This window comes from Chelmon rostratus, chromosome 8, assembly GCF_017976325.1.
Source record: "Chelmon rostratus isolate fCheRos1 chromosome 8, fCheRos1.pri, whole genome shotgun sequence".
Lineage (NCBI taxonomy): Eukaryota > Metazoa > Chordata > Actinopteri > Chaetodontiformes > Chaetodontidae > Chelmon > Chelmon rostratus.
The window spans coordinates 10,588,757-10,616,665 of record NC_055665.1 but is presented as its reverse complement, the minus strand read 5'-3'; the positions used below and the strand labels follow the sequence as shown (position 1 = coordinate 10,616,665).

Genomic DNA, 27,909 nt, shown 5'->3' with positions numbered 1-27,909 from the left:
CACCACGTACGATACATCCACACACTTCACATAGTCTTAACATGGAGATTAGTTCTGACAGTATTAAGAATCAGACAACAAAAGGAATTTGTCTGATCATCAATCCATATGATAAAACCAGCATTGTATGCTGATCCCATGTAAATCCCTCTGTTGTGCGTGTCAGACGCACAACACAAAAGACATGTAAGTGCATTAAATGTGTGTTCATACAATTTTGAATCTCCATATTTGATATCTAGATATGTGTTTTAACATACAACCCTCATACTGTAAGATCACAAGTATATGATATTACTAGTTCATTAATTGTTTAAAGATATTTCATCATGACAGTCTAAATATTGCTTCAAGCTTCAGGATTTTGCCAAATTATTAAAGGTGAAAAATGTCTTTTCAGCCTTGAACCCAATTCTGATCTGAGCTTTTGAACCTGATCCATCATCTGAGCAGCATGGCACAACTTCACAACTACCAAGAACAAATTATGTGAACAGCAACATATGACCATCTACTCACCAATTAGGAGACTCCTCTCAAGGTGTTTTGGGAGATCTTTAATCAGTCTTCCTGCAGCGGTCTCCCTCTGGTTGTTGTCATAAGTTCTGCCCGCCTGTTAACACACTTTCTCCCGCTCATTCACTTTTAGTATCACACACAGTCGGATATTCCTCCGTCACTCACTCTCTCCACTGCTCCTATGAGGAACAGATGAGGATTGGAGGGATGAAGGGAGATCAGTGATGAGGGGATAAACCCTGGGATGGGCAGAAAGAGGGGTGGAGGCGGGGGAGTGTTGTGCGGTGGGGGTAAAAGAGACAGAAAGGGAGAGGAAACAGAGGGGGAAACCAAACAAGGTGCAGAGCGTGGGTACGGGGTCACAAGACATGAGCCGGGGTGAATCCAAATCAAAAACTAAGAGATGGAAATCATGGAGGGGAGGGGAAGGAAGATGGGAACATGGCTTTTTATGGTGCTGAGGTAGTCTTTAAAAGATCTGTGACTGGCAGGAGAGTTTGTGTTTTGTAAACTTGAGGTGAAGCTAATATTAGAAAGTGTATGGCCAGAGAGGGAGAATGGCAGAGCAGAGATCAGACAGGGTACAGTGGTGATATGGACAAAAACTGCTGGATCCAGGAGAGGCGTCCCTTTGGTTCATCATTAGTATGCAAACAGAACCACCAAGCATGGACACATACTTATAGTGTACAGGACATGTGCTGCCATTACTTTCCATTGGACAACAGTCTCTTTCTCTCTTTCTTTGGAATTTCTGCCCTAGTGTCACACCTAAAGGTCTCTCTGTTTGACCCAAATAGTCCTCCGGTACAAAAGGGGCCTCTAAAATTAGAGAGTCACCTGTTAATTTCTACCCCTGCCTGTTAAACAGTACGCACCTCACTGCTGTTGCGCATTATCTAACAAAAGTAAATCACCTGTGTTGGTTATGAAACAGCACAGCTTGCACTCACTGTCATGAGATGCCACTTTCAGGCCAAAGGGTGGGTGGTTTTCATTGCTAAGTTTGATTTGCCTTTTATGGAATCACATTGAGTCTTTGACAGTTAAGGTGAGTTAGTCAGCAGCCTGTATAATGTGCATTGTGTCAAGAATACTAGAATAGTAGTGAAACAGGCTAAGCATATGTTAGCAAATGTGGTTCTAACAAGTACAGTTCATAAAATATGAATAACACTGTATTATCTTGCATATGGTTGATATTTGCAGTTCATTGGTATGCTGGAGTTAATTCTGCTTCCTGGTTTTCAAGTGGACACATGTGACACAGATGCCAGATGATGTGCAGAAAACCAAAGAAAACACATTTAAATGAGATGAATCAGGGTCTGAATTCTCACTGGTCTCCGGGATGCTGCTGTAGCTGACAGCGACCTTTGACCTTTGAAAAGTAGGCAGACATAAAGGAAAGTTCCCTCCGAGGATCACATTAGTACTTTCTGTGCAAACCCTTAAGGAAAACGATTCAGATGATTAAATCGTTTCAGTGTGACTCTTCCATACTAAGGGCTTCTTCTGTTTGTGTGCTTGCACGCTTGCACACACACACACACTATAAAAAGCTTGTATTGTGTGTGTTGTCTGCTTCCTGGGCTTATTCTACGATCCAGTGTGGATAAACACAGTTCTGTAGTTTAAAAGTGTTGACCTTTGCTCACTCGAGCACAGTGACGACAGAAGCAGACTGACTGAGCCGGCTGAGCTGACCCTGGATTTGGAAAATGGAGTCGGTGCACTGCGTGCTGTGAGATGGAGCATGAAACTGAGAGAAAACCAAAACGAAAAAAAAAAAAAGGATTTGTTAGCAGGCGAACAGGCACTGGCCAGGATAAAGAGACAGACAGAGAAGAGTTATTTTGGGTTAGAAAAATGATGTCTTGATCTTGCATTATCCCTACTGTAAAATCTTTCATTTTGCTAGTTGTATTTTGATAACTAGTATTGCTTTAGTTCATCTGGTATTTTTAATAGTCATTATCAGGAGTTTTTTTCTTTCTTTTTTTTAGTCTATAAAGGGCTGAACCTTTTACCCTGTTTTGAATAAATGGGGTAAGTCGGTGGAGAGGGGTGGGGTGACCGGGTTAAATGACATATCAGTCAGTCACAAACAACTATTGTGACACAAATGTGGGATGAATGCTCAAATTTTGATCCTTCTATTGAATCTCGTGTGATGATTACACCTAAATGTGATGTAAAGCATCACGCAGTAAGGCCAGAAATCATCAGCAGATGGCCAATGTTGTTTGGGCCATAAATAGTAGGATAATTAATGCGTTGAAGTGCCGTAGGTGATGAGTGATCATGTCATCTACGCACTGCACACAGCACTCAGCTATAATGACAACAGGATGCAGTGATTTCAGTTTTATAAATACACTGTTGGGCCTTACATAATTTCTGCTAATCATATAAAATGTGGGAAAATGACATCATACAGCTGTAAATGTCATGCTTTTCTGCCAAGTGTGTAATTGGAGCAGCAGACAGCAAGGGCGCTTAGTGCAAGGATATCTACGATGCATTATACAGACGTAACACCTACTAAAGAGAAGATTAATGCCGACTTTTAGGGTACAGCACGGCTTCAGCGAGTGAGGGAGGGAAGCAGTTAAAACCGAGGCTCCATTAAACGGGCCTGCCGACCCAATTCTGCAGCGACGGGGGGATTATAACACAGGGGGGAGTGAGAGTGTTAATATGGGCCATAAACAGTACTTGATTCGCTCCCTAATGCACTGCACGAAAGCAGGGGAGGGGGCTGAAAGGAGGCACTGGTTGTAATGGGAGGGATAAGATGGAAGTGGGTGGTCGAGTGTCACTCCGCTGGACGTGAATGATTAAATGATCTCTCGCTGGATTACTATTCCATATTCTAAATGGGAGATTTTTTAAGCTTCATAAACAAATGCACTCATTTATGAGGGATTAACAGTAATCTCTCTATTTCTATCCTTTTTTCCCCCCTGTGCACCTCTCTCTGTTTCCTCCTCTCCTTCTTACTGCCTCAAACCGTAGTTTCTGATGCACTCTCTAATGTAACTACTTTTACAGTTTCCTGATGCTGTTTAATCGCATATCTTATCACATGCTTCTACTCTTAAGAGACAGAAACAGACTGAGAAAGTATTAACCCTCCATTTTTAATCACCAGGCAGCCACAGAGGGTGTGAGGTAATCACTTAATAGATTACGCAGCGTTGCTTTAACTTTTCTGCCCCTTTTTGTCCTCCCTTTGTCTCTAATGCTCTCACACTCCCCCACTTGTGACGATACGGTATAGAGCACTCATGCGACAATGGTTTAAGAGTCACATTTATTTCCTCTTTTAATCTCTTCATTTTTAAAGGGAGTGAAATTGGCCTGTAAAGCACAGATTGACGTGAGAGGGAGGAGAGGACAGTGTTTCCCTCACTTACCTTCATCATATACAGCATGAACACAGTATGTAAGCAGCTTTACATAAAAATGCAGCGAGATGAAGAGTGAACGTGTGGATAAAAACTGAAAAATCATAACAGAGATGTGTTCATGGTTGGTGTAATGGTCATTGTTATGGGATGGCACACTGGAGGCAGATGAGACTGCGTTCCAGTTCGGGCGGTTCAGTCTGTCTGGGTTGTTCTGGCTCTCACAGCTCATCTCTGCCCCCCGTCACCCGGCCTCTCCCTCTGCTCCTCTCCTTCGGTGCTTGGCTGCGAGCGTTCCGGGCGGCGGTGCCCTCTTTCTCCTCCACGTCCTTTTTCACCACGCTCTGTCCGCCTGCAGCCCACATGGCCTCTGCCTCCTCTCGCTCCTGAGGGAGGAACAAAAGAATAGCATTTATATCCTCCTACTTTCTGGACAAAAATTCTAACAGCAGTTATTTTCACCTTTTCCATCTGTGGTAGGTGATGTTAGTGAGGAGGCTCTGCCGGCAATGTGGCTCTCCTCTAATAAAGTGAGATTATGTAGCTTTAACTGACTCAATAATGTCAGTTATTAAGCAATATCTGCCTAAACTTAGCTGACATTAGCCATCATGAGCTACTGATCATACCGAACCACATAAAGCTGTGGCAGAAAAAACTCTCCTGAACTTTATTGCTTGCGAATCCAGCTTTTAATTTTTAGGACTATGTTATTTCTCCTTTTAAAAGTTTTACTGTCTGTCCAAAATGTCATCCCTATTTAATGACTAAACTGATTGAAATATACCAAAATTACAACCATGATTCCAGAAAAGTTGGGACGCTGTGTAAAAACAGAATGTAATCATTTGCAAACAAACTGTTTACTGACAACAGTTTTACAAAGTGTTCCTGAGTCCATGTAGTATCCTTTACACAAACATGTGTTCACAAAGTGGTGAACCTCGCCCCACCCTTGCTGAGCCTTTCCAGGATGCTGCTTTCATACCCAATCATGATACTATCACCTGTTACCAATCAACCTGTGGAATGTTCCAACAGGTGTTTTTGGAGCGTTCCACAACTTTCCCAGTGTTTTGTTGCTCCTGTCCCAACTTGTTTGAAATGTGTTGCTGCATCAAATTCAGAATAAACGGATATTTACAAAAATCAATGAAGCTGATGAGGTGAAACATCAAATATTTTGTCTTTGTGCTGTTTTAATTTGAGTATATGTGAAAAAGGATCCGCAAGTTATGCTTTCTTTATGTTTCACACAGTGTCCCAGCTTTTTTTTAATCGGGTTTCTATCATTTTTTAACATCCTTGGTTGACAAACTTAAATGGCTCCTGAATGATTCATCTTTTTCCAAGCAGATATATGATTAACATTAAGGAAACTGCAATGGTATGATCACAGAGCGGGCATTGTGAATCCCAAAACATGACAACAACCACAAGATTTGCATTACGCTGCAGCTGGTCTTGTTACCCAGCACCGTTGTCATAACATCGACTACGACACGACTGCAGGAGGCACGTCCGACCAGCGGAGGAGGTCAGCTCTGTGTGTAGTCGTCATAATGCTCACCATGTCCCTGTAGAACTTCTCCTTCGTGAACCAGAGGGCCAGCGCGCACCGCCGACCGCTGGTCACAGCGGTAACACCGTGTGGATTCACCGGACCTGAGGAGAAACCCACCAGTCGACCGCAGCTGGGTTGTACTCGAGCCTGGAGACGTGAAAAATGAGGGGGAGCAGTCACAAGGTCTAACAAAGCAGGTTTAAAACAATGACGAAAAATGACTTACTGTTACTGTCTTGGCGTCCCTGTTAGTAAAGAACAGCTCTCCTCCTTCAAAGTTGTCATTCAGGTACAGAATGGCACTGTGAGGGAATAGAGTCATTCAGCCATTAATACAACCATTATGGTCTATGCTGTGTTCGTAATTTGATGATATAGTTTCACATATCATTACTAATACAGTCTCTCTTTTTGGCTGCTGTGTTTTCCCTGCTCTTTCCCTAACTGTGTACCTGAGGTCTCTGTGTATGAATGCTGGCGGCTCCCTCCAGCACTGCTTGGTCTCCGGCTCAAGGAGACAGTTGTCAACATGGACAGGGTGAGACAGGTCCAGCCTGCCCTTCTGGTCACCTGAGGGCAGAGAAACATTTTCACTTCCTAAAAGAACACAAGTTCACATCATAAAAGTCAGAACTCTAGGAAACCCTGTAGTTGTAGCTCCATTCGTTCAGCCCTCGCAGAGATATGGATAATGTTGCCGTTACCTGCAATGGCACTGCGGCAGACCAGGTGTGTGAAAGAAATGAAGAGTCCCGAGGGGCTCCTGAAGTAAGAGTGCAGCAGGTCTCTCGCCCTCTCGCCCAGCTCATATAACAGCTTGGCATCTGATTGGTTCACCATGCCATCCTGAGCCAACTGCAAAAGAAGATACCAACTTCACTAATTATGTTCAAGCACAGGGTCCCCACTGCTAACCGATGCTTGGTTCTTTAATTAATTCACATGTAGTTAATTAGTTCTGAGCACAGGTTATTTTTCTGCTTACGTCATCTCTTGTTCACCCACCTTCACAGCCCTGAGGACAGTCAGGCCCTCAAACGTCTCATGAGGCGTGTGCGGAGACCGTCGTCCCCGGTAACCGTCTCCGGCAGATGCTGCAGCCTATCAGAGATGAGATGAAATGGTGGCTTAGCATGTTGCTGTTTCTACCTGAGAGGGCCTGACTCTTTGACAATCTGAGCGTACTGCTGCTAACTGCATTATTCTGCCACACTCCTTCTCAGTCATGACTCCGTCGAGCACCACGCGATTGGTCCCGTTCATAAGCTCGTCGTCCATGGTGATGGTCACACCCACCCGGGGGACCGGCCCACCTGGAGAGAGGACAAATAAGAAAGGATGAGAGAAGAAACTGGTTATTTCTTAACCACCACAGACTGAAACAAGAGGGCGATCTTACCAGCAAAAAATCCACTGTCATCCACTTCCTCCTCCTCCTCTCCCTCTTTCATTTTCTCATTCATTTTGTCCTTTTCAGCTCTGAAAGGGAAACACAAACAAACCTGAGTTGACTTCACATTAACTTGTACCAAATCTCTTAATACCAAAAGGATTTTCCCTCAGTCTTTCCCACCTCCAGGCATCCCTCAGTGATTCAGGCACAACATCTTCTGGAGTCCAAAGATCCTAAATGGTAAGCAATCATTGAGTTTCTGGAGGCAGTTTTGTGGATCAAAATATTGTATATTTGCCACAGCACTTACTGGGTCGATGAAACTGAAGTCAAGGTTCTCCATGCCAAAATACAGTAGCTTCTTCTCCTGTAAAGAGCGACTGATGTATCGGACAATTTCCTGTATAGCAAATACATGCAAACATTAAGTCAGCATGAACAAAAGTAAGAAGAAGAAACAGAAACTTGAGATCTGAAATGAATAGACAGTGAATCCTCACCTCTTATTTATGTACTTAGATTATGACAACCACAGCTGTGATTTTAGTGTAATGGCCATTAAGTGGTACCTGAGCAGGCTGTGTGCCCTGTGACTCTGTGTCTCCTCCTAGTGTCTCAGAGTAGAGCTGCAGGTTGTCTAAGGAGTCCTTGTCAGAGGGATAAAACAGGAGAAGAGAGCGAAGAGTCTGCACTGCTCCACTAATATCACCAGCTGTGGAGAAGCAGGGGTGCAAAATAAGAAGAAGTGGCACCGGAGGGTTCAAAGCAAATCAGGTAAAGAAGATCAGAAGAAGATACACACCACACTGCATCATAACATTGAATATATAACTTGAGTAATCTCTGGTTTGACCTCCGAACTCTGACCTTTAAACTGTGCAATATGCAGATGCTCCAGCTGTGAGGGCAGGAAGTCCTCCTGAGCAGAGATCCTTCCGGGTCTTGTGGCTACTTGAGTCACGCAGGACTGCCGGCACGCGAGCAGGGAGAGGGACAGAGCTAGACAGAAAAGAAACGCAGTGACAGCTGCTTTCTGTTCTATAGCTGCAGAAAAATCAAGCTTCAGTCGAGGAGCCTTTGTTGTTTTTCTTTTTTTTTTTTTTTACCTGCAGCCTTCTCGAAAGCGCCGTCAACACTGTCCACTCCCCTGTCCTCAGGCAGCCGCTGGGAGGCCACCTCACACTGCACCCTGCACTCATCTGTCTGCCGAAGCGTTTCATTCACGCACGCTTTCCATTTCTCTGCTACTTGCACCCAGTCAGAGGAGGCCTCGTACTGCACTGCAGAATCATACAGGACCTGGGTTTGATGGTGAGTAAAGACAGAAAAATAGAAGATATATTCAAGAAGAAGATGCTGCTAGACTGGCTAGACTCTGCTGCTCCTTGTGGATAAATTTTGAGACATGAGTGCATGCTATTACATGGGCCTTTTAAGCCTCCTTTCAAACATGCCTAATCATGTTATGACAAGTGTGTCTGAAAAGACAGAATAAGTTGCTCAGACAGAGGTCTTCGATAAGTAAAACCAGGTTTGGATTACATGGATAAGAGAAAGTTAAGGCGAGAGAGAGGAATTCAGCCCCTCAGGCCACGGCTGTCTTTCCACACTCACATCGCCAAAATATTAACAGTAGTAAACAAATAGTTTATCTATGGAAGGCCAGACTCTCTACTATCATACACTTTGTCACTGTGTTCCTCTTCCTCTGTCTGCATGTTCGTATTATTTGGGATATGAAGAGGCAAACCAGTGCAGTTTACGGACATTACACAAAATGCACAAAGGGCTGTGCAATATGACCAAAATCTCATATCCTGATGTAGGTCATTTCATATCCAGATAATGATACATATCATTATATAGCACATTTTCAGTAAATTCAGTAACCGCCTGGCTGGTCTGAGTCTCTCTCCTGTTCAGAATTAAATTGTTCTGTGTTAAATTTACTCTCTTTCAAGTTTGTTTGTGTTGCCTTCATGAAAATTTCCTGCCTGCATTTGTGCCATGCTGAAGAACGCAAAGCATTGCTTAAATGACGAAAAATATTGCTATAAAGAAGATAACCGTCGGAACATAATATGAAATAAGAGATGTTTTTCTGTCTTCACATGATTTGTAATGACATATTGCACAGCCCTAAACATTAAACTATATGATCTCTCGGTATGGAAATCTACCCGCTGCAGCTGTCCATTCCACTCTACTTTACTAAGACATCATCCCTCCCTCCTCACCCAGTGCTTCTCATTCTCAATCTCTCTGTCCTGGAAGGCCTCCTCAGTCACTCCCTCCATCCGTCTGTACTTCTCAATGTTGTTCCTCATCTCCAGGTGACTGGGGTTGGCCACGAAGTAGGTATGAGCTGCCGATGCCGCCTTATGCAACTTTTCCATCTGATGCACAGGGGGAGGAGAGTGTGAACGTCAGAGACGGCGAGGAGTGCAATATAGAGGTTTATCCGCAGTAATTAACGGTAATTAGTATGTCACAGACATTTTTTCCTGAAAAATAGCTTACCTTGTAGTATGTGACCTGCAAAAAGTTGTAAGGGTTGCGACTGCCGAATTCATACTCTATGTCGGTAGAAACAGGGAGCTGTCCTGCAGGTGTGACGGAGCGTCCAATACAGAACCTCAAACATTCAGCCTTCTGCTGCACCCAATCCAAGGCCAAGAGGTCCCACAGACTCCCCTCTTTGGAGTCTAACGATACACAAAACAGGAATCATTGTTGGGGTGAAATACATCATCAGACGTTGTCCATCATTCACACAAAAGATAATAATGTCTAAACAATAAACACTGTTCGTGCATTGTGAACATTTGGAGTACATGAAGCCTCTTGTGTTTGAAATCTACATGCTACACATTGATAATAAAAGTTTAAATGATACATAAAATTATTTATTAAGTAATCAACCTTATTCATATTTATGTTTTTCTGCTTTCTTTTTATTTAGCAGTACATATAGCATATTTGAGCCACACAATCAGTAAGTAAGAATCAGGGAAGCTGCCAGTGGCTTCATAATAATTTAGATTCCCACCAGTAATTATCTTGGATCCAAAGCGGTTTGTCTTGCTTACTGCTAGTAAAAAATGAAGGAAAACAACTTATTTATTTCGGAGCAATGGACATTGCATGTCACTGTAAATGTGCCACTATTAGCGAAAAGGCTCATTTTCAACTGTTGCCCCTTGGCTACGTGTTAAATTAGCCATTAAAACAACAATAAAAGCTAAATGTGATGACTTGAGGCAAAAATGCTGTAATGTATTTTTTTTTTTAAGAATTTGTGAATACTCTATTGCACAAGTCAGTGTTGAGATCCTCCAAGGGTCCCATGATAAAAATCTGACCAGTGATAATACCATTAAAGGAATTAAAATGAAAATACAGTACTACTGTGACATAATTGTGTTTCTTTTCTTGGGAAACACTGATTACTCTCACGTTTGACTTTAGGCCTCTGAAAATGTTTCCAAACAGTCTGAGAAGGGAAAAAAATCACTGGTGGGACTGCTGTGCTGACAGCTGATGCACACACCAAAGGCCATAATACAAGTCACAGTAAACATGGCTTCATTTCTTGGGATCAAGGCAAAAAGGTGGGAAACCACATGCATGGGCTGAATCAAGGTCGTGAAAGTGAAGTTTTACATTGAATTGACATGTTGCAGACTGTGTGTGAGCTGTTGTATCAATTCATTCATTGTGCATTAAGATCAAGAAATTACTAATAAATAACAAATGAACAAGAGCATAACAATGCATTTGGCATACTACTGACTGCATGTAAGAACAACTAATCCCCACACTCCATCTCAAAACACTCAGTATTTAATATAAAATACCCAGTTTATCGAGCGCCTCTCTCCCTGCTGCCACACAGTCATCATGACACTGCCTGCGGACTCTGAGCAGCGACTCCTTGGTTGCGATGGATTTCTCTAGCAGCTCCGCGGCTTTCCCCCACTCCTCGCCAAAATATGCGCGCACTCCACCGTAATACAAACGATCATACGGCTGCAGAAGTGACAAAACATTGGAGCCGCCGCCACCCGGGGTTGCCACGCTGAAATGAAATAATGCTGCGATAACAAAATGAAACGCCACGTATACAGTGAAATAACCGGAGCGCAGCGCCATGGTCCGAGATACAAATCCTGCGGAGGAGACGGAGCTGGGAGAAGAGGAGGGACTATGGAAACATTTAGGGAACGAAGGAGGAAAGTTTCCCTTCGTTAGAGGAAAGTAGGTGTTATAGCTTCACATGATGTTTTAGCTTCTGCTTCCTGTTAACGTCCCCGACTAGTATATTCGGTTGTTTAAACTAATCTAAATACGACTTAGTGATTTTTTCTGAGCTAATTAACGCTAGACGGTGTGTTTTACCTGATTATTATTCAACAAGTCAGTCTGCAATACATCGATAGAACTACAGGAGGAAACCATTGATTGAGTTCAACGGACGCAACCGTAAATATACAAATACAGCGCCTTGATCCAAAATGAATCATTATCCATTGTTTATTGAACACGTAAACCTCTGTTTACAAATTGAGAATTAAACCCATATGTAAACATGGTTTTAAGCACTAACGTAGCTCTGGTAGATGCGATGCGAATCTATATTTACTACATTGCAATATTACGACGGTTGGCGATATTCGACACATTACGGTAACGAGCCGCAGCCCATCGCCGTACGGGCAACTGAGTTCGTTCGGCCTTCACTCAACACAAGGCAGCAGCTCATGATTCATTCAGCCAAACACAGACAGCAGAAGACGGGCTAGGTAACGGACACTCTTCCGAGCCGGGGAATCAAGAGGCTGGGTGTCCAAACTCAGAAGAGCAGGTGTCCCACTGAAAGGCGAAACTAGCTAGCTTGTCATGGCGGATGTTGGTGAGGTTTTGATGTCGGTTTTGTCCACAATTCGGGTGCCGAAGCCCGGGGACCGTGTCCACAAAGACGAATGCGCCTTGTCATTTTCCTCGCCGGTGAGCCATCTTCCCTTTACACATCAAAACATCAGCCAACAAACAGTGTTGTTTCATTTCCCATTCTCTTTCACTCTCTCTTGTTATGTCTTTTGTAACGCTTTGCCACTGCTGCCCTACTTCGATGCACTGGCTTCCTAGATTTTCAACTAACTAGCAAGCTAGCGTCAAGCTAAGCTAATAATGCACTGTAATGGAAACTCTAGCTTGTTAGCTATCTGTGTTAGTGTAATTGGGTATGCTGTCAAACTAGCTAGCAAGCTAACTTACAGTTAGTCGTTTCGTGGTCACAACTGTGGCACGACCGTTGATGCTTTTTAACGTAACTTAGCCCTTAGTATATTACTTCTGTTTTTTTAAGTTTCTCGGGACAGATAATATTAAACCGGTGCTGAGCTGAATTGCAAGCGTTAGCAGGCTGACTGGAGAGCTAGTAGGCTAAATTATTATAACTGATATTGTGACATGGTTAAGACACCCATATTGTCTCCAACTTTTAACTTCCCACCGTTGTGTCAGGATGGAGAGAGATGAGAACAGGTGGTAGCATTAAACATTGCCTGTGTCTTCTCTACAGGAGAGTGAGGGAGGCCTGTATGTGTGCATGAACAGTTTCCTGGGCTTTGGGGGTCAGTATGTGGACAGGCACCATGCTCGCACTGGTCAGAGGGCTTACTTCCACATCACCCGGACTCGCAAGGCTAAGGTGGGCACTTTATTCTACTTTATGAATTACTTTCCATGTTACAGTGATCAGTTCCACATGGACACCGATTTACATTAAGTCTGACACTGCCAACACCATTTCTTTTCATGACAAATGAACTAATCTCAACACCCACTGATATCCCATGTTATTCTCAAAGAAGGAAGATGACAATAACTCTGGATCTGGACACCCACCTAAGAAAAAGCCCACCAGACTGGCTATAGGTGAGAACATGAGACAATACAAACACAGCTTATACAGGTGTCCTCTTTCGAGACCAACCTGTGTCTACCTCCCTTTTTGTTTCTGGTCTGTCCAGGGATTGAAGGCGGTTTTGATGTGGAGCAGGAGCAGTACGAGGAGGATGTAAAGGTGGTCATTTTACCTGACAGACAGGAAGTGACAGCAGAAGACCTCGTTACCATGCCTGATGTTGTGAGAGAACGGGTGAGTTTTCTTTTTTTTTTTGTTTTGTTTTGTTTTGTTTTCTGGCAAAGGAAATGTTATCATTCACTCACATTGTCATAATATAAAAAGTAGTTTTAAAATGTAGTGTTTGTTTTCATTAGTACAAGAACAGGGCAAAGACGCTTGTTGCAAATGTATGCAGCCTTCAAACGTCTTTGACAAGTTAATCTTCATACAATATATTGTTATATATTGCACATGCACATAGATAATATACTGTTACTCTCAGTTTCATAATGAGCTGTTTGTCAGATGAAATTTGTTCCTCTCAATTCATTTGCCTTTCCTCAAGGTGTCTTTGTCAATGACGGGTATCATGGCAGCCGACTCAGTGTCTCACACCTTACAAGTTCAACAGTGGGATGGAGAGGTGCGACAGGAGTCAAGGCATGCCGCTGACCTTAAACAACTTGACAACGGAGTCAAGATACCTCCCAGGTGAGACATTAGGTCACAGCTGTCCCTTACTATATAATTCCTCATAGTTGAGAGACTTTTAAACAAAGCTCCTCTTATATTCTGCAATAAATTGCAAAACTGCAAATGCGGTAGCTGACTTTACTTACTACGAAATCTCTTGAAGTGTGTTCATTTCAATGAATAAAATGCCCGGGCAATATTGCTTTTGCATTCAGGATCCATTATTACATTATTCTTTTCTACATCCTAGTGGCTGGCGGTGTGAGGTGTGTGACCTCCAGGAGAATATTTGGATGAACCTGACAGATGGAAAAGTGCTGTGTGGTCGCAGGTATTTTGACGGCTCTGGGGGCAACAACCATGCCCTCCTCCATTTCCAGGAGACAGGGTACCCACTTGCTGTCAAACTTGGTACCATCACTCCTGATGGAGCAGGTGAGCAGATGGCACAAGGTGTTTTCAGTAGTAAAAATGTTAGTAAGTAATGTAAGTCAACCTAAATTGATTAATGCATTTTTGACTGTGTAGGCAGAGAACTAATCTAATTGTGTCATTTTAAGCCATGTTTAGATAAAGCAATAATGTCAGATGGACAGCACCCCGCTACACAACACAAACAGACAGACTCTGAACAGCAGTTTACAGCAGCTTTCATGCATGTTGAGTGATCAAACAGTCGCCCCAAAAAATGCACTGCTAGAAAAGTTCGGACACCCCTGATTTAGGTGCTGGAGTGGACCTTACTCCTGAGTACCATTGCTAACAATACACTGTCTGCTCATGTCAAGTTTGCTTACCTTGTCTCTACCCACTGGTTGTTCAACATGTTCGCTGCTGTCAATCAAATGTGGACACTAATGCGTTGTTCTGGCTGAGATGAAAAGGAGTATACCAAATACCTTTTTTCTAACTTTAAGTAGCACTCTTAACAATGCACGTACTATCACCTTGACATTATTTTTGACTGCGAAAAGGGACAATTAAATGGGATTTGGGTCGGACTTTATCTTTGTTGGACAATGTATAGTATGTGCATTTTTCTGAGGCTTAGTACTGCATTGCCCTTAATTGTCACTATTTTGTATGTCCAGATGTGTACTCCTATGATGAAGATGATATGGTGCTGGATTCCAAGTTACCAGAGCACCTAGCTCACTTTGGCATTGACATGATGACCATGGAGAAGGCAAGTTCTGTCTTTGTGCTGCTTTTAGTGGAAACGGACTATTGTGTCTGTCAAATATCACATCTTCCCATTTTCCCCACTGGTTCAACATTGAAGCAAGTTCCTGTAGATAGAGTATTGCTCAGCCCTCTTTTTTGCGATGGAAGTCTTACAAATGTAGTCAGAGATATTGGACTTTTTTTCTGTTGGCAGACATCCAGACGGTTATGGTTTGCTCTTCCTCATAGAGCAGCCATGGATTTCATGGTCAAAAATTCAGCTGCAGTGTTGGAGAGCCAATAGCACTTAAAGAACAAATACCACAGAAATATATCATTGAATAACTTTTTTGTCTGGTTCTCCATCTTGTTTGTTTATGTATTGTCTTGTCAGCACGCTGTTAACTATTACTTCTGTAAATGTTTATATAACATTATTAAAGGATTGTTCTAGTCTTATTACTTACAGACTATAATAATAGAGAAATATCTCTCCTTTTGTACTCTTACTTTCACAACATACCCATCTGCATACTTTCCCCAGTTCTAGATATTTTACTCCTAAACTGTTTCAACTCTGTTGCCATTAATTTCTTTGCCACCTGCTTCTCCTCTCATGCAGACTGCAGACTACACAATTGCCTAAGCTCTCTACCTCTCACCGTGTACTGTAATGTTGTTTCTTGTCTTGCTAATGTATCTAATATATTGCTGCATACACCTAATGATGTTGCACAGACAGGGGGTGGAGGAATTGTGCTGTAGTGGAGCAGAAGACAAAGTGCACCACTTAGTGCTGTAATGATGTGTTTTATAGTTTCTTCCTCATCTGCCTGCTGTCTTTAATGCTTGTATTGGTTAATTTTACTCATCATTTTCAAAACATGCTTTTATATACTGTATGAAGGGTACTGCATATAATTTTATCTGCTTGTACCGCCTTCATTTTCTTATCCCTTTGACTTTTCTGCTCTCAGACTGAGCGGACCATGACAGAGCTGGAGATTGCTGTGAACCAGCGTGTGGGGGAGTGGGAGGTGATCCAGGAGTCTGGGACCACCCTACGGCCTCTGTTTGGCCCTGGCTTGACGGGCATGAAGAACCTGGGCAACAGCTGCTACCTCAACTCTGTCATGCAAGTGCTCTTCACTGTTCCGGACTTCGAGAGCAAGTCAGTACCCTCTTTCACTCATAGCCCCCATCCTCCTCTCAGTCGTTATGTTGTCCACATCACTTCCTGTGATGAAAGACCAGATTAAGCCTTACGACAGGCTGCAATGAAAATATTGTTATCTGATTGATTATTCCTGATTTCTTGAATATTCTTCTAAAGTGACACTTTTCACACTGTCCAGGATTAACAGTAAGATACTGAATGTAAAGAATTTGTTTTATAAACGTTTGTTCGTGGCTTTCAGGTATGTGTCTAACATTGACAAGATCATTGATCAAGCTCCAAGCGACCCCACCCAGGACTTCAAAACCCAAGTGTGAGTGTTCTTTCCTATGTTGTGGTTATTTTTTACGACGAGACCTTGTATTACCATCAACATCCCCCTTCTGGTATGACAGGAAATCAAGGGCAGTGTTTCATAAAATATTACAAATTCCAAAGTGTTTACTTTTGCATACATTTTCTCCTATAGCATAATTTTCCACATATATGCTTTGAGACATATTTCCTGCCCTTTTTCCCATTTTAAAATGAAAATGCACACAAATACACACGAGCAATACTCACGGTGGGCCAGCTGTCAGCCACAAAGCCGATTACAGACTCCTTTCCTGGCAGCTCTGTATTTAAATGTGATTTTTATTTTTAATGTGGGTTATCCTCCTGAATCGAAGTGCTCTATTGATATCAGCAGGGTTTAGACAGACCTGTATTGACACCTGGCCTCATGTCATTTTAGCTCTGTGTCATTGCAGGAAAAATAGAGCGTTGCTTCTACTGTGTCTCATCGAAACTGACAGAGCCTCTAATTGTAAACACAAAAGTGAAACCTTAGTCTGATATGGTCCTGACATTTTTTATTGTTAAGTTGTCTCTCATTTCATCAGATGTAACGTTAAGCTCAGTGCAGTTACTTATTTTACACTACATTCTCATGTTTCAGCTTAAAGTTGAAATCTGCTAGATTTGATGTGTATGTGGCCTAATTCTAGACAATATCTAATTTTGTTGCTGTACAAAAATTCCCACTGGATGTAAGAAAGTCGTCTTCCTGATAAGACATTCCACCATAATATTTGAACACCAAATATATATCTAGGCCTATATCCAAATCCTCCTCCTGTGTTAGACTCTGATATATTGTTGGATGTGCAGTGATGTCAGCTTTGTTTGTTTACCACAGAGCCAAGCTCGGGTATGGTCTGTTGTCAGGAGAGTATTCCAAACCAGCACCAGACCCTGGAGATGAAAATGGTGCATCTGAATCCCGGGTAAGGAGAAACAATTAGTCACAGTGGAGTCTATAAGTCAGATATTCATGAACCACATGGCATTTACTCTCAGAAATATCCCTCACCATTGACAAATCAAAGTGTTCATGCCTGTTTGCAGGGAGACCAAATCGGCATAGCACCACGAATGTTCAAAGCACTTGTTGGACGGGGCCACCCAGAATTCTCCACCAATCGACAACAGGATGCTCAGGAGTTTTTATTGCACTTCATAAACATGGTGGAGGTAAAATAACACTCTAACTCTGCTTCTCTTTTTGCTCCTCAGGTGTTGTCTTATATTATTATTTCTTTTCACCCACAGAGGAACTGTCGTTCTGGGTCCAACCCATCTGAAGCCTTCAGGTTCCTGGTGGAGGAGAGGATTGTGTGTCAGCAATCGCAGAAAGCCAAGTACACACAGCGGGTGGATTACATCGTCCAGTTGCCTGTGCCAATGGACCAGGCTACCAACACAGGTGAGACAATCTCCAATCCTACACATGGTCACCTGTATGAGATGTGCTCATCATAGGACAATGCAGAGATCTTAGTGTATCATCACTTCTTGTCACCAATGTGTCTCAGGTAGCAAGGAAGTGAATTTAAAGAAAAACAAAACGGTGAGCCCAGAAAAGAAAATTTGTGAATTAAAAAATATTTATTATTCCAATTCCATACAAAAAAGGCACTGGCAGTTATCATCCTGAGGAGAAGATGAGTAAAGACCAACAGTAAATAAGAGCTTAAGTGGATGGTTCTTTATTGTCCATCAAGGGGCATTGGTAATTTACAAACAGCTGTCACATCATTGGTTTTGCAAAAAAAGGTTAAATAAAGTCAAAGCTGAAAGAGCTTGAACTTTAAGAGCAGCGGCAATGTTTAAAACATGAGCTCATGCCAGTGTTTCCCACACCGATAGACAAGTTAGTGTTTTGATGTCTCGAACACAGTGGTGTGTAAGTTGTTGTATTCCAACTGTGTACATGTTTCTGTAACAGAAGAGCTTCAGGAGGCAGAGCGCCGGCGTGAGGAGGGGGACTCATCAGCCCCTACAGTGCGAGCACAAATCCCCTTCACAGCTTGCATGGCTGCCCTCAGTGAACCGGAGGTCCTCACAGACTTCTGGAGCTCAGCTGTGCAGACCAAGACTACTGCTACCAAGTATGAAGAGAGACAGCCACACACACACAGAAAGTGATAGGTTGAAAGAAATCCTAAGATGTTTTTATTAATATCAGCTTTTGTCTCATTTGTCAGAACGACCCGCTTTGCCTCTTTTCCTGACCACCTGGTCATCCAGATTAAGAAGTTCACCTTTGGCCTTGACTGGGTTCCCAAGAAGCTGGGTGAGAAAATACATTGTCTGTGTTGAAAATAATGAAAAACAGAGCTAGAAAAAGTCAGGAGAAGAAAAGTAAAAAATCCTAAACCTAGCTCGCAATTTACAACAAAAACCAAGAAAAACAATTTGAGAAAAGAGTGACACAAAAATGGCAGCTCGTATCTACGGAGCTTCCTAGCAAGGATTTAAAAATAATAGTTAAGAATACTGTCAATAGTTTTAATATAATGTAAAGAGATTAAGGTTTGGAAAACAAACTTCTGGGCTGTCGTGGATGGATGGGTAAATAGGAAATGAAAAGTAGTTTTGAACGCTGCATGATTTTTCTCATGTGCAGACGTGAGCATTGACGTTCCTGATACTCTGGACCTGAGCGCGCTACGTGCAACTGGCCAGCAGCCAGGGGAGGAGCTTCTACCAGAGGTGGCCCCGCCCCCACTCATGACCCCAGATGTGGAGGTTAAAGGTATCCTGGGTTCCCATGGCAACGAGGAGGACGACTCGCTCTACTCCCCACTGCTGTGTTAGTCTGTCTGTCATTTCTGCTCTTTTCCTTCTTCCTCTGTGATGCTCTTCTTTGTCCACTCTTGTTTCCTCCTTTTCTTTCTTTCTGCCTTTTCTGTTTCCTTTCGTCCTTCCGTTGCCTTATTATTTGTTTACTTTTGCATAATGTGAAGTGATTTGAGTTGCATTTTAAATTGAAGAAGCAATATCTTAATGGTTCCATTTTTGGAGAATATAAGTTGATGATTCTCTATATATTTTTTAAATTATTTTGCCTTTTGTCAATTTTTTTGGGAAACTTTTGTTCAAATGTGCTCAGTTATGGAAGTGGAGAACGGCCGTGTTTGCAATTTTTTTTTAATGCTGTTACCCTGAGATCACGAGTTAATTATTTTGTTATCTTGAGATGATGAGATAATCAACCCGTTACTACAAGAAAACGCCCGTTTTCGGCTTCTGTAAAGTGCAACAATGTTTTTTCTTTTGCAAAAAATTCCCACCAGTAAACAAACATTCCACAAAGTCCATCCAAGTAATTCAACTTTCCTCTCAACAAACTTTCAGCTCCAGTCCTGGATGACTCCACTGTGTCCCAGTTATGTGAAATGGGATTCCCTCTGGAGGCCTGCAGGAAAGCGGTGTACTACACTGGGAACACTGGAATCGATGCTGCCATGAATTGGATCATGAGCCATATGGAAGACCCAGGTGTGCAGAACAGTGGGAGTTTACCAGAAAGCAAATCATCGATCAGTCTGACTGCTCCTCTCACTCTCCATGTTCTCCCCTTTCTGATTGGCTGCAGACTTCTCGGCCCCCCTTGTGTTGCCAGGCTGCAGCTCCGGCCCCGGGACCACGCCTACAGACAGCCTCTCCGAGGAGCACCTGGCAACCATCGTCTCCATGGGCTTCAGCCGAGACCAAGCAACCAAAGCACTTAGAGCCACGGTTAGAATCTTCAGTTAGAGATGGAGATTTTCCACATGTCACTCGTCTAAAAGTAGAACTGTACCAGTACAGGCACAGCTGCTCACTTTTGTCATGCTTGGAGACTCTAACCAGTGTTGGCCTTGATAACGCAGCAAAAATGAGTAGCAGGATTTTACTTAAAGTTGCATTGAGCTAAGCTGTATTATTTAGAGATAAATCTTAGATTTTAGTGATTGTATCTGCAGGATTTTTGTGGTGGTGACAAAATTATTTACATTAGCTACCATGGTTTTTGTCAAATAAAAGAGCCAGAAATTAGTTGAAAAAGAACTGATAACAATCTTTCACAGGAGAAAGCACTGCTAATGAATAAGGAGTAGCAGACACAACACAGAAAACGCCCGGTAACTAACTCATAATCCCCACCTGGCTTTTAACTAACTGAAGCAGCTACAGAAAACGTTTATGTGCAGTAATTTGTGGAAGCTGAAGTTTTTCCAGAGGAAGGTGCAGACCAGGGTCCACGTTTAGAAAATGCTTTGCCACTTATTTGTCGGTGGGTCACTTTTATACAAGTTAACTAGGCAAAGAACTGCAGGTACCCTTAAACCTCCAACCCAGATGATCGAGATAAGTAGAGCTTTTTTCTGTGCTCTTGTCCGACGATTAGCTACAGTACCAGTCTCATGTTGAGTCAGAAGAAGCACTTAAGCCGCATGACTCTGCTCTTTCTCTTCTTTTCTTGCGCTCAGTAACTACCCTGTTGACAGTTATGTTAGTATGACTTTATCAAACATTTGGCTCCTTTATAGATGTGACCTTTAAGAGTATTTTAAATGCTTTATGAAAGTATCACAACTTGACTTATTAAAAATTAGCTACATTCATCATCCTCATATCATCTGATATGTTTTGCAGTGTTTCAATAATCTGATGACCAATCTCTGAAGAAATTACATGAGCTATCCTTTATTTTTTAAAGTCAAACCAGACTTTTCAAAAAGCTCATATTTGACCAAAAGCTTCATTTATTTAATATTCTCTGATAATGTCTCTTTTAACGGGTGCGTGTTTTACAGAGTAATGTCCTGGACCGGGCAGTGGACTGGATCTTCTCCCACCTGGATGACCTGGAGTCCATGGATGTGTCTGAAGGTGGCCGCTCAGCTGCAGAGAGCGAGGGCGGCAGAGATCCTCCTCCTGGGCCTCGCGTCAGAGACGGACCAGGCAGTGAGTACCCAAGGAGAAGGATGAGAAAGGAGGCATTCAAAATGATCACCACCTCAGAATATGTCCTCACAAATTAGCTGCAGAGATGTGTTCAGAAACATGAAATGTAGAGAGCAGCATCATTACCATCTTCTGCTTAAAGTCTAATGTTCTTCCAGCCATCATAAGTTGGTTTCAGATTTTCTAATTATAACTGAACTCCTGGTTTCTCTCCTTTATCCAGAATATGAGCTGTTTGCGTTCATCAGCCACATGGGGACGAGCACAATGTGCGGCCACTACGTCTGTCACATCAAGAAGGATCAGCAGTAAGTGGGTTTTTGTACCTGTGTTTCTAGCTTGAAGAGATGTCTCAAAGCCTCAGCATGTCATTTTAAAGTCAGAACCGACAGTTCAAAATCACAGCAAGTCTCAGGTCCTGAGAGACTTTTTTCATGCAGATCCCATGTTCAGAAAAAAATTAAATGCTTTCTGTTGTCTCTTCAGTAGCTCATTTATTCATTAAATGTCTTTAAAAATTATATTCTAGTGTAACGGAGTAGCTGGTTTTTACAGTGCCTCAGCAGGGGGCACCATATTCCAAGTCTGGTCTGAACAGTAACAGCTTCTGATGTGAGGACTGTGCAACACAGCGACCTGTCATAGAACTGAGGTTTAGGCAGTTTCTGCCCACTTAGGAAGAAAATGGCAGATTTATTTTACATTTTGATAGCAGAACTGATCCCTGAATGATATGTACTAGTGGATGCATTTGAACACAGGCCATTTAAGGCCTAAAATTGCTAAAAAAAATGACCATTGTATGTTTAAATATTATGTTGTTCGTCATTTGGGAAAAGCAGCTGTCAGTTTAAAGAAGATAGGGATATTTTATTTTCCAATAAGGTCTGTTAGTTTAAAAAGCCACACTATTGTGTAATTCCAAAACATCGTCTGTTATCCAGGAGCTCTTTGTGAACTAACTGATCTCTCTGTTCCGCAGGTGGGTCATCTTCAACGATCAGAAGGTGTGTGCTTCTGAGAAACCTCCCAAAGACCTGGGATACCTCTACTTCTATCGGAGAGTGGCTGAATGAGACAAAGGAGCGTTACGCTTGGGGTGAAGGAGGAGGAACGTGTACGCTAACACAAACACACAAGACAGCATTCACAGTCGCACCCCTACAAGCTCTTACAAATGTCCTGGCACGCTTCACAACTGACAAAAGTGTAAATAAATCTCTCAGATTGCATATATGCGCAGTTAAATAAATTGGTGCAGATGTACAGATATGGTGTTTGGGTTGGGTGGGGTTTCTTTTCATCCATTGGTTACAAACCATTCAGAGAAGCAGCAGAATCACCTGGACAGCTCTCCTGAGTAAAACTGGGAGCCATCTGAAATCTGTTTAAACATCTGTTCACGGTTTTACTCAGCAAATGCATCCAAATAATTAAAACAACCTGCTTCCTGGAACAGGCCCCAGAACATGAGAGGGACTGTGATTTCTAAGTCCATTCACTCCTTATTAATAAGTATGCTTAACTATCACAATTCGTCTGTGTCCCGACTATTGATTTCCACTGCCATCAGTAGTCACTGCCCCTCCCCTCAAAACACGTTCCTTTCCGGCCCCCTCTTCTTTCTATTGGACGGTTGCAGGTTGGTGTCAGCGGTTTCGCCTGGTGTTAACTCCTCCTCCACCTGTTTCAGTTGAGTAAAAATGGTTCAACATCCACGATGAGAGGAAATGTCAGTAAATCAAACAAGTAAATAACAGTTCAAATGTGTGTTACAAAAAGGAAATTAAAAAAAGTCAAAACATCAGATCACCTTGTTTTTTCTTATAAGTTTGGTGAGGGTGATTTTTGTTTTATTTCATTTTTATTTTGCAAACGAATCCTTTGTTACTTCTGCTGTGACAAATAAAAAATTGTCTTTCTGTCATTCTGTCTTTTTTTATATAAGTCACCGTGAAGCTGTTTTTCAGCTGACTTTCAGTTTTTTCTTTCACTTGTTTTTTCTGCGTTATGATTTTGACATGATTTAAAAATAAGTTAGGAGTTAGATTAACGTGGTTAACGCTTGGTTCCTTTAGGTTGCCTGTGTTTTTAAGTCACTACAGAACTTCACTCGGCTTCATGTAAAAACTGCACCATGCACAAAATCCCAGGCCTAGTTTGCGAGAAAGCGCAGGCACGAAGAGCAAACCCACAAAGAGCTGGGGTTCGCATTGGCCTACAACTTTCCAAAGTGCAGGTTTCTTTTTAGATCTCTTCCGCCTTCTACAGTTTCTGCATCCTTGTGCGCTTGTTTTCGATAAGGTGAAGCACAGAGGGGATGAGGAAAGATTTGGGCCTTCAATAACGCCACAAAAGACGGCGCTGCCTCAAAATTAAGGTAAGATGTCAAACTAGATTATGAGATCAAGTTTTATATTGTAAAATAAAATTATTGGATTTAATTTGACCATTCTGAAACCATTTTTCTTTTGGTACATAAATTTAACAAAGACAAATTAAACAAGTTAACAAATATATGTTAAAAATCTGTAGATTGCTGTTATGTCTTCCTATATCTCCGCAGTCTTAATAGCAAGTTAGAAGCTTCAGCGTAGGAGTGAGAAGGAAAATTGCGCTCAATGATGTCTCCATGCCTGATTTTAAGGGTTAAAGATTCTTAATTATCTCAATTTATGACTATTGTTCGATTAGAGAGGTGAAATATATTGAAAATTAGTGAAATGAGACCATTTAGATAAATTTTGATGCACTTAAGTATTGATTATCTGGTCAGATTGTGTACTGGCAAGCAGAAATAACCACAGTACGAATATATCATGTGTGCCTTTAAAATGAGAAATTATTCAGATTGAACTATTTTAGCTTACTGAATTAATTCTGAAAACTCTGAAAATCATGAACCATATCAGAAAATGAAGAGTGATGAATGGTTGTCCAGAGATTTCAGAGAATTTCTTTGCGTCGCTGCTCTCATTAGTAACAAAGCTGCACAACAGAATTATTGATTTATGACAAACGTCTCATTTCTGGTGTGCGATGAGATGAAGTGGGAGCAGGTCTACAGTAAGGCACCTTAACGTGCATTTTTTAGAACGTTAATTAAATACAAAAGAGCCTAAACATATGCTTGAATTTTCCTACTGATATTTGCTTCACTTCTTCATGCAGGTGTTAAGAAGCATGTTTTTAATTTTTTGATACCCGACATAGATAGAGGAAGGAAGTAGAGCTTGGTGGTTAGGGATCACATGTTGCTCGTGTCAAACAGAAGCTTTGTGTGCGGTGTCTCTATAGCCTGGAAATATGTTCTCTCGCATCGTGAACTGCTGCACTGAATGTTTCTCTTTTATCATTTTCTCCTGACAGAAATGCATATTTGTTTGCATTTTACATCCTTCGATCCAACATTTAAAATGAAGATTGCTGTTTGGTTTGTGCTTGGTGAGTGAACATGCTTCATTGTAGATCATCTTTTTTTTTTCATTTGCCAGCAACCTAAATCCAAATTTGTCCCTTTTGTATGTTAACAAAAGTCTTTTGATCTATCTGGGGAAATAGCTGCAGTTGTGTTCTACCTACAAACTCCCTAAATTCAACCTGATAAATTGGCCTTCATATTCAGTAGATGAGTCTACAATGGAAAGTAATATGAATATTTGATAGTGATGTCAGTTTGTCCTTGTCTTAACACTCAGCACAGAGTTTTTAGTGTTCTCCTGTGAATATATCACATTAAGTTTATGTTTCTCTTTAGTGCTGGGTGCGCTCTCTGCAGCAGGCGACGTGTTTCTCACAAAACCCGGACAGAGTGCCACCTTGAAATGTGGGGTCAACAACTTCGTCAACAGCCTGGAGTGGCGTAATGAAAAGGACCGGATTTATAGCCAAGATAAGGGATTCCCCCGCAGAGGTACAAACAGACAGACTTCAGACTTTATCAGAATATATTGTTGTAAAAACCTCACTGTTGTTAATTATATTGCATGTATTTTCTGCATTAGGCCAAGGTGACATTGCAGATAGGTCACAGCTGAGGAACACAAATCTGAGGATCAGTGGAGTGAAGGAACAAGATGCCGGAAAGTTCACTTGCGAGGTAGATGGGACAGCTCGAGAACATACACTTCTTGTGGTCTCAGGTAAGCAGAAGAAATGAAAGAAAAATTTATTTGCGAATAATTCTTTGCACTGCATGGAACACAGAGTGAGCCTCCATCATTACAATTCTGAACCAAGAGAAAACGGAAGCGCATATTAAATACTTGTCTTTTGAGTGATACTTGATAATTAGATTCATGCGAGATTTTAACTTGAAAATTAAACCTGAAAACAGGTTACCATCACAGGGAAGTGTTACTGATAACAATCATTTCAGAAAAAGTGTTAAACGATTAAGGTAACTGAGGAATTCCTGTTTGAAAAAGCACATTTTTGCATTTCAATGCAAAACATTAAAGCACATGAAATACAAATTAAATGTCACACACGTGTAGTTTTGGGATTGAATGGTATTCCTGTGTTTTTGTATTGTCTCTTTTATAAACTTTGATTCACAAGAGACAGATTTAAAAAAGGATAGACTAAATTACTGATTTTAACCCCTTTTATGGCTCAAGCTCCAAAAAGACTGGATCCTACATTTCCCACAATACAACTTACTGATATCTTTTGGTAGACTTCGACAGCTATAAAAGTCCTTTCCCCCAGATTGCTAACATCCTCTTGTTAAAAGATTGTAGTCTACAAGCCAGGGCTGTGATGCCCCTGATGACATCATCAGGGTTATTCTTCAAACTTCAGAAATCTCATCAATTATTTGACTATTTTCACAAGCTCAGCAGCATTAATTAATTTCATGATTTGATATCTCTAAAATTCAAATGTTCCAGTCTGTGAAACCGACCACAGTACTGTGATATATTTTCATTTTGCTCTTCCTGTCATGTCATAAGGGTGTGTCATGTTCCTAATGATCTGAATGAAGTCTTCGTTCAGCATGGCCTCCCCTTTCTCTTTGTGATTCTCACCGTATCCTCACCCCCGTCCTTCGTCCCTCTGTGTTGCAGTCTCGGTCAGCTCCTCGGCTGATCTCCGGCTGGGCGGCACGGCTACGCTGCAGTGTCAGGTAAAGGGTCTGAGCCCAGACTCTACAGTGCAGTGGAAGAGGCCAGATGGAAGGCCGCACAAAGGGTCACAGATAGTTCAGCTGTACCCTTTGGCCCGCTCAGATGTAGGAACCTGGATCTGCGTGATTTCCCATGCCGGGAAGACGTTCAACGAGAGCTTAGACATCAAAGTTGCAGGTAGGCTTCTATCAAAGTCTCTGCATATGATTTTTACCACATCAAAAGCAACCTATGTGGTCAGCGCCAAAGGCAAGGTGTGCTGTGTTTCTGCTTCCAGAGCCTGCTCATACAACACCTGCACCAGTCCCTCCCAAAAGCACCAAGGATAACCGTAAGTCAGCCTGCCCTAACTGTGCACGCTGCTTGTGTTTGTTTGTGAGTGTGATCCCTCTGACTCAGAACACATATTGCCAGTAGTGATTCTTCACTGGATGTGTCACTGATTCATTATCCTCTCTCTCTCTCTCTCTCTCTGCCGTGGTCTCTTTTCATGGCTCAACCAGGTGCTGCTGCCCCTTCGTCCAAGCTGGGGCTCAGCTGGTGGATGTGGGTTGTAATTGGAGTTGGCTGCGCGGTTGTGCTCCTCCTGATGGCCTTTGTCGTTTGCTTGTGCAAGAGGATCAAAAGAAGGAGGGTAAGTAAAGGAAATCATCCAGGGAGTCTTCACATGCTGATTTGTAGATTTCGATTAGTAGCTGGGATGAAGGAGGATAGGTCACTGAAGAAACCCCAAAAAAATATGATGTGATTTTTTTTTTCTGCTATAGAGAAAATTGCGGAAGATGAAGAATGGCCGCCAGCGACTGAAGCCTGAGCAGTACTGCCAGTGTAACCAGTAAATGTTCTTAACTTGCTTCTATCTAGTAAAAGAACTACTTCATCCCCCCTCCAGTAATCTCTGCTCACTTTACAGATGCTTTCTAATCGACTCTATTCACTTTATATTAATGACAGTTTGACCTTCATTTTCACTGTGCCTTTTACAGAGTGCTTCATTATTGTGTCGTAATTAGTGTGAAAACTTCTCGCCTTTCCTCTCTTTATCACAGCCCAACAGCTGCAGCAAAACCGCAGCAAGGACGCCGGAGAGAGAAGCCATCAGCCCCCCCTCTGCAACCCCTCCTAATGGGTTGACATGAAAGGCCGATCGAGGAACGGAGAGATCGACAGCAAGAGAAAGAAAGAAAGACAGAGAGAGAGAGGGAGCAAGAGGAAGTGGAAAGAGAGGAAAAGATAGAGATAAAGAGAGAGGGAGAGCAAGTGAAAGAGAACCCCAGTGTGAATATGGCTTGAATGTAAATGGGCTTTTGAATGCTCTTGATGGAAAAAAAAAAATCAAATGTGATGATGTGGGCACTTGGAGCTTTTTCACCAAATATAACCAGTGAAGTGAATGCAAATCGGCTCTCCCACTGCAAGAGAGAACAGCAACAGTCTGTACTTATTTTTTACATTTCTGCAGCATCGTAACGCGTCCTCACATGTACAGATGTCAACTTCTTATGTACTGCCTTCCATCCTGACTTTCGCGCAGCTGATTTAGACCTACAAGGTTCGTTTCTGTGTCCTTCTACAACACAGGGCTGTGTGAAGAAATGCTAGCTGTAGCCCTTTTACGCTACTCGCCAAACAAAAATTATATAAATGGATGAATAAATGATAAGTCATTAAA

At 42.1% G+C, this 27,909-nt stretch overlaps 3 protein-coding genes across 6 annotated transcripts; 2 read left to right on the top strand and 1 right to left on the bottom strand.

Annotated features, from left to right (window-relative positions):
• Positions 1-3,834: 3,834 nt before the first annotated feature.
• p3h3 (prolyl 3-hydroxylase 3) lies at positions 3,835-11,229 on the bottom strand. The gene is made up of 16 exons (XM_041941927.1): positions 10,744-11,229; positions 9,407-9,591; positions 9,124-9,282; positions 7,993-8,185; positions 7,754-7,885; positions 7,456-7,598; positions 7,197-7,286; positions 7,067-7,119; positions 6,893-6,972; positions 6,679-6,806; positions 6,499-6,594; positions 6,198-6,348; positions 5,946-6,063; positions 5,720-5,795; positions 5,500-5,640; positions 3,835-4,315 (listed from the first exon to the last, which is right to left on the bottom strand). The coding sequence occupies exons 1-16, from the start codon at positions 11,036-11,038 to the stop codon at positions 4,151-4,153; spliced, it is 2,205 nt and encodes a 734-aa protein (XP_041797861.1). The 5' UTR covers positions 11,039-11,229; the 3' UTR covers positions 3,835-4,150.
• A 402-nt stretch (positions 11,230-11,631) lies between these two features.
• On the top strand, positions 11,632-23,035 carry usp5 (ubiquitin specific peptidase 5 (isopeptidase T)). 2 transcript variants are annotated; one of them, XM_041941922.1, is made up of 20 exons: positions 11,632-11,893; positions 12,471-12,599; positions 12,763-12,826; positions 12,922-13,049; positions 13,363-13,508; positions 13,741-13,925; positions 14,582-14,676; positions 15,632-15,825; positions 16,073-16,144; positions 17,012-17,099; positions 17,221-17,346; positions 17,425-17,578; positions 18,101-18,263; positions 18,360-18,448; positions 18,782-18,910; positions 19,513-19,656; positions 19,754-19,896; positions 20,958-21,108; positions 21,332-21,416; positions 22,091-23,035. In XM_041941922.1, the coding sequence occupies exons 1-20, from the start codon at positions 11,786-11,788 to the stop codon at positions 22,182-22,184; spliced, it is 2,487 nt and encodes an 828-aa protein (XP_041797856.1). In that variant the 5' UTR covers positions 11,632-11,785; the 3' UTR covers positions 22,185-23,035. The 2 variants fall into 2 exon arrangements, with proteins under 2 accessions (XP_041797856.1, XP_041797854.1); XM_041941920.1 differs by having other exon boundaries at positions 12,760-12,826.
• A 318-nt stretch (positions 23,036-23,353) lies between these two features.
• cd4-2.2 (CD4-2 molecule, tandem duplicate 2) lies at positions 23,354-27,621 on the top strand. Of its 3 annotated transcripts, XM_041942057.1 has the most exons (9): positions 23,354-23,488; positions 24,478-24,552; positions 24,866-25,021; positions 25,113-25,250; positions 26,178-26,414; positions 26,515-26,568; positions 26,741-26,871; positions 27,005-27,072; positions 27,287-27,621. In XM_041942057.1, exons 2-9 carry the CDS (start codon positions 24,480-24,482, stop codon positions 27,369-27,371), a joined length of 942 nt encoding a protein of 313 aa, XP_041797991.1. In that variant the 5' UTR covers positions 23,354-23,488; positions 24,478-24,479; the 3' UTR covers positions 27,372-27,621. The 3 variants fall into 3 exon arrangements, with proteins under 3 accessions (XP_041797991.1, XP_041797990.1, XP_041797989.1); XM_041942056.1 differs by lacking the exon at positions 23,354-23,488 and having other exon boundaries at positions 24,381-24,552; positions 27,005-27,065; XM_041942055.1 differs by lacking the exon at positions 23,354-23,488 and having other exon boundaries at positions 24,384-24,552.
• The last annotated feature ends 288 nt before the right edge of the window (positions 27,622-27,909 follow it).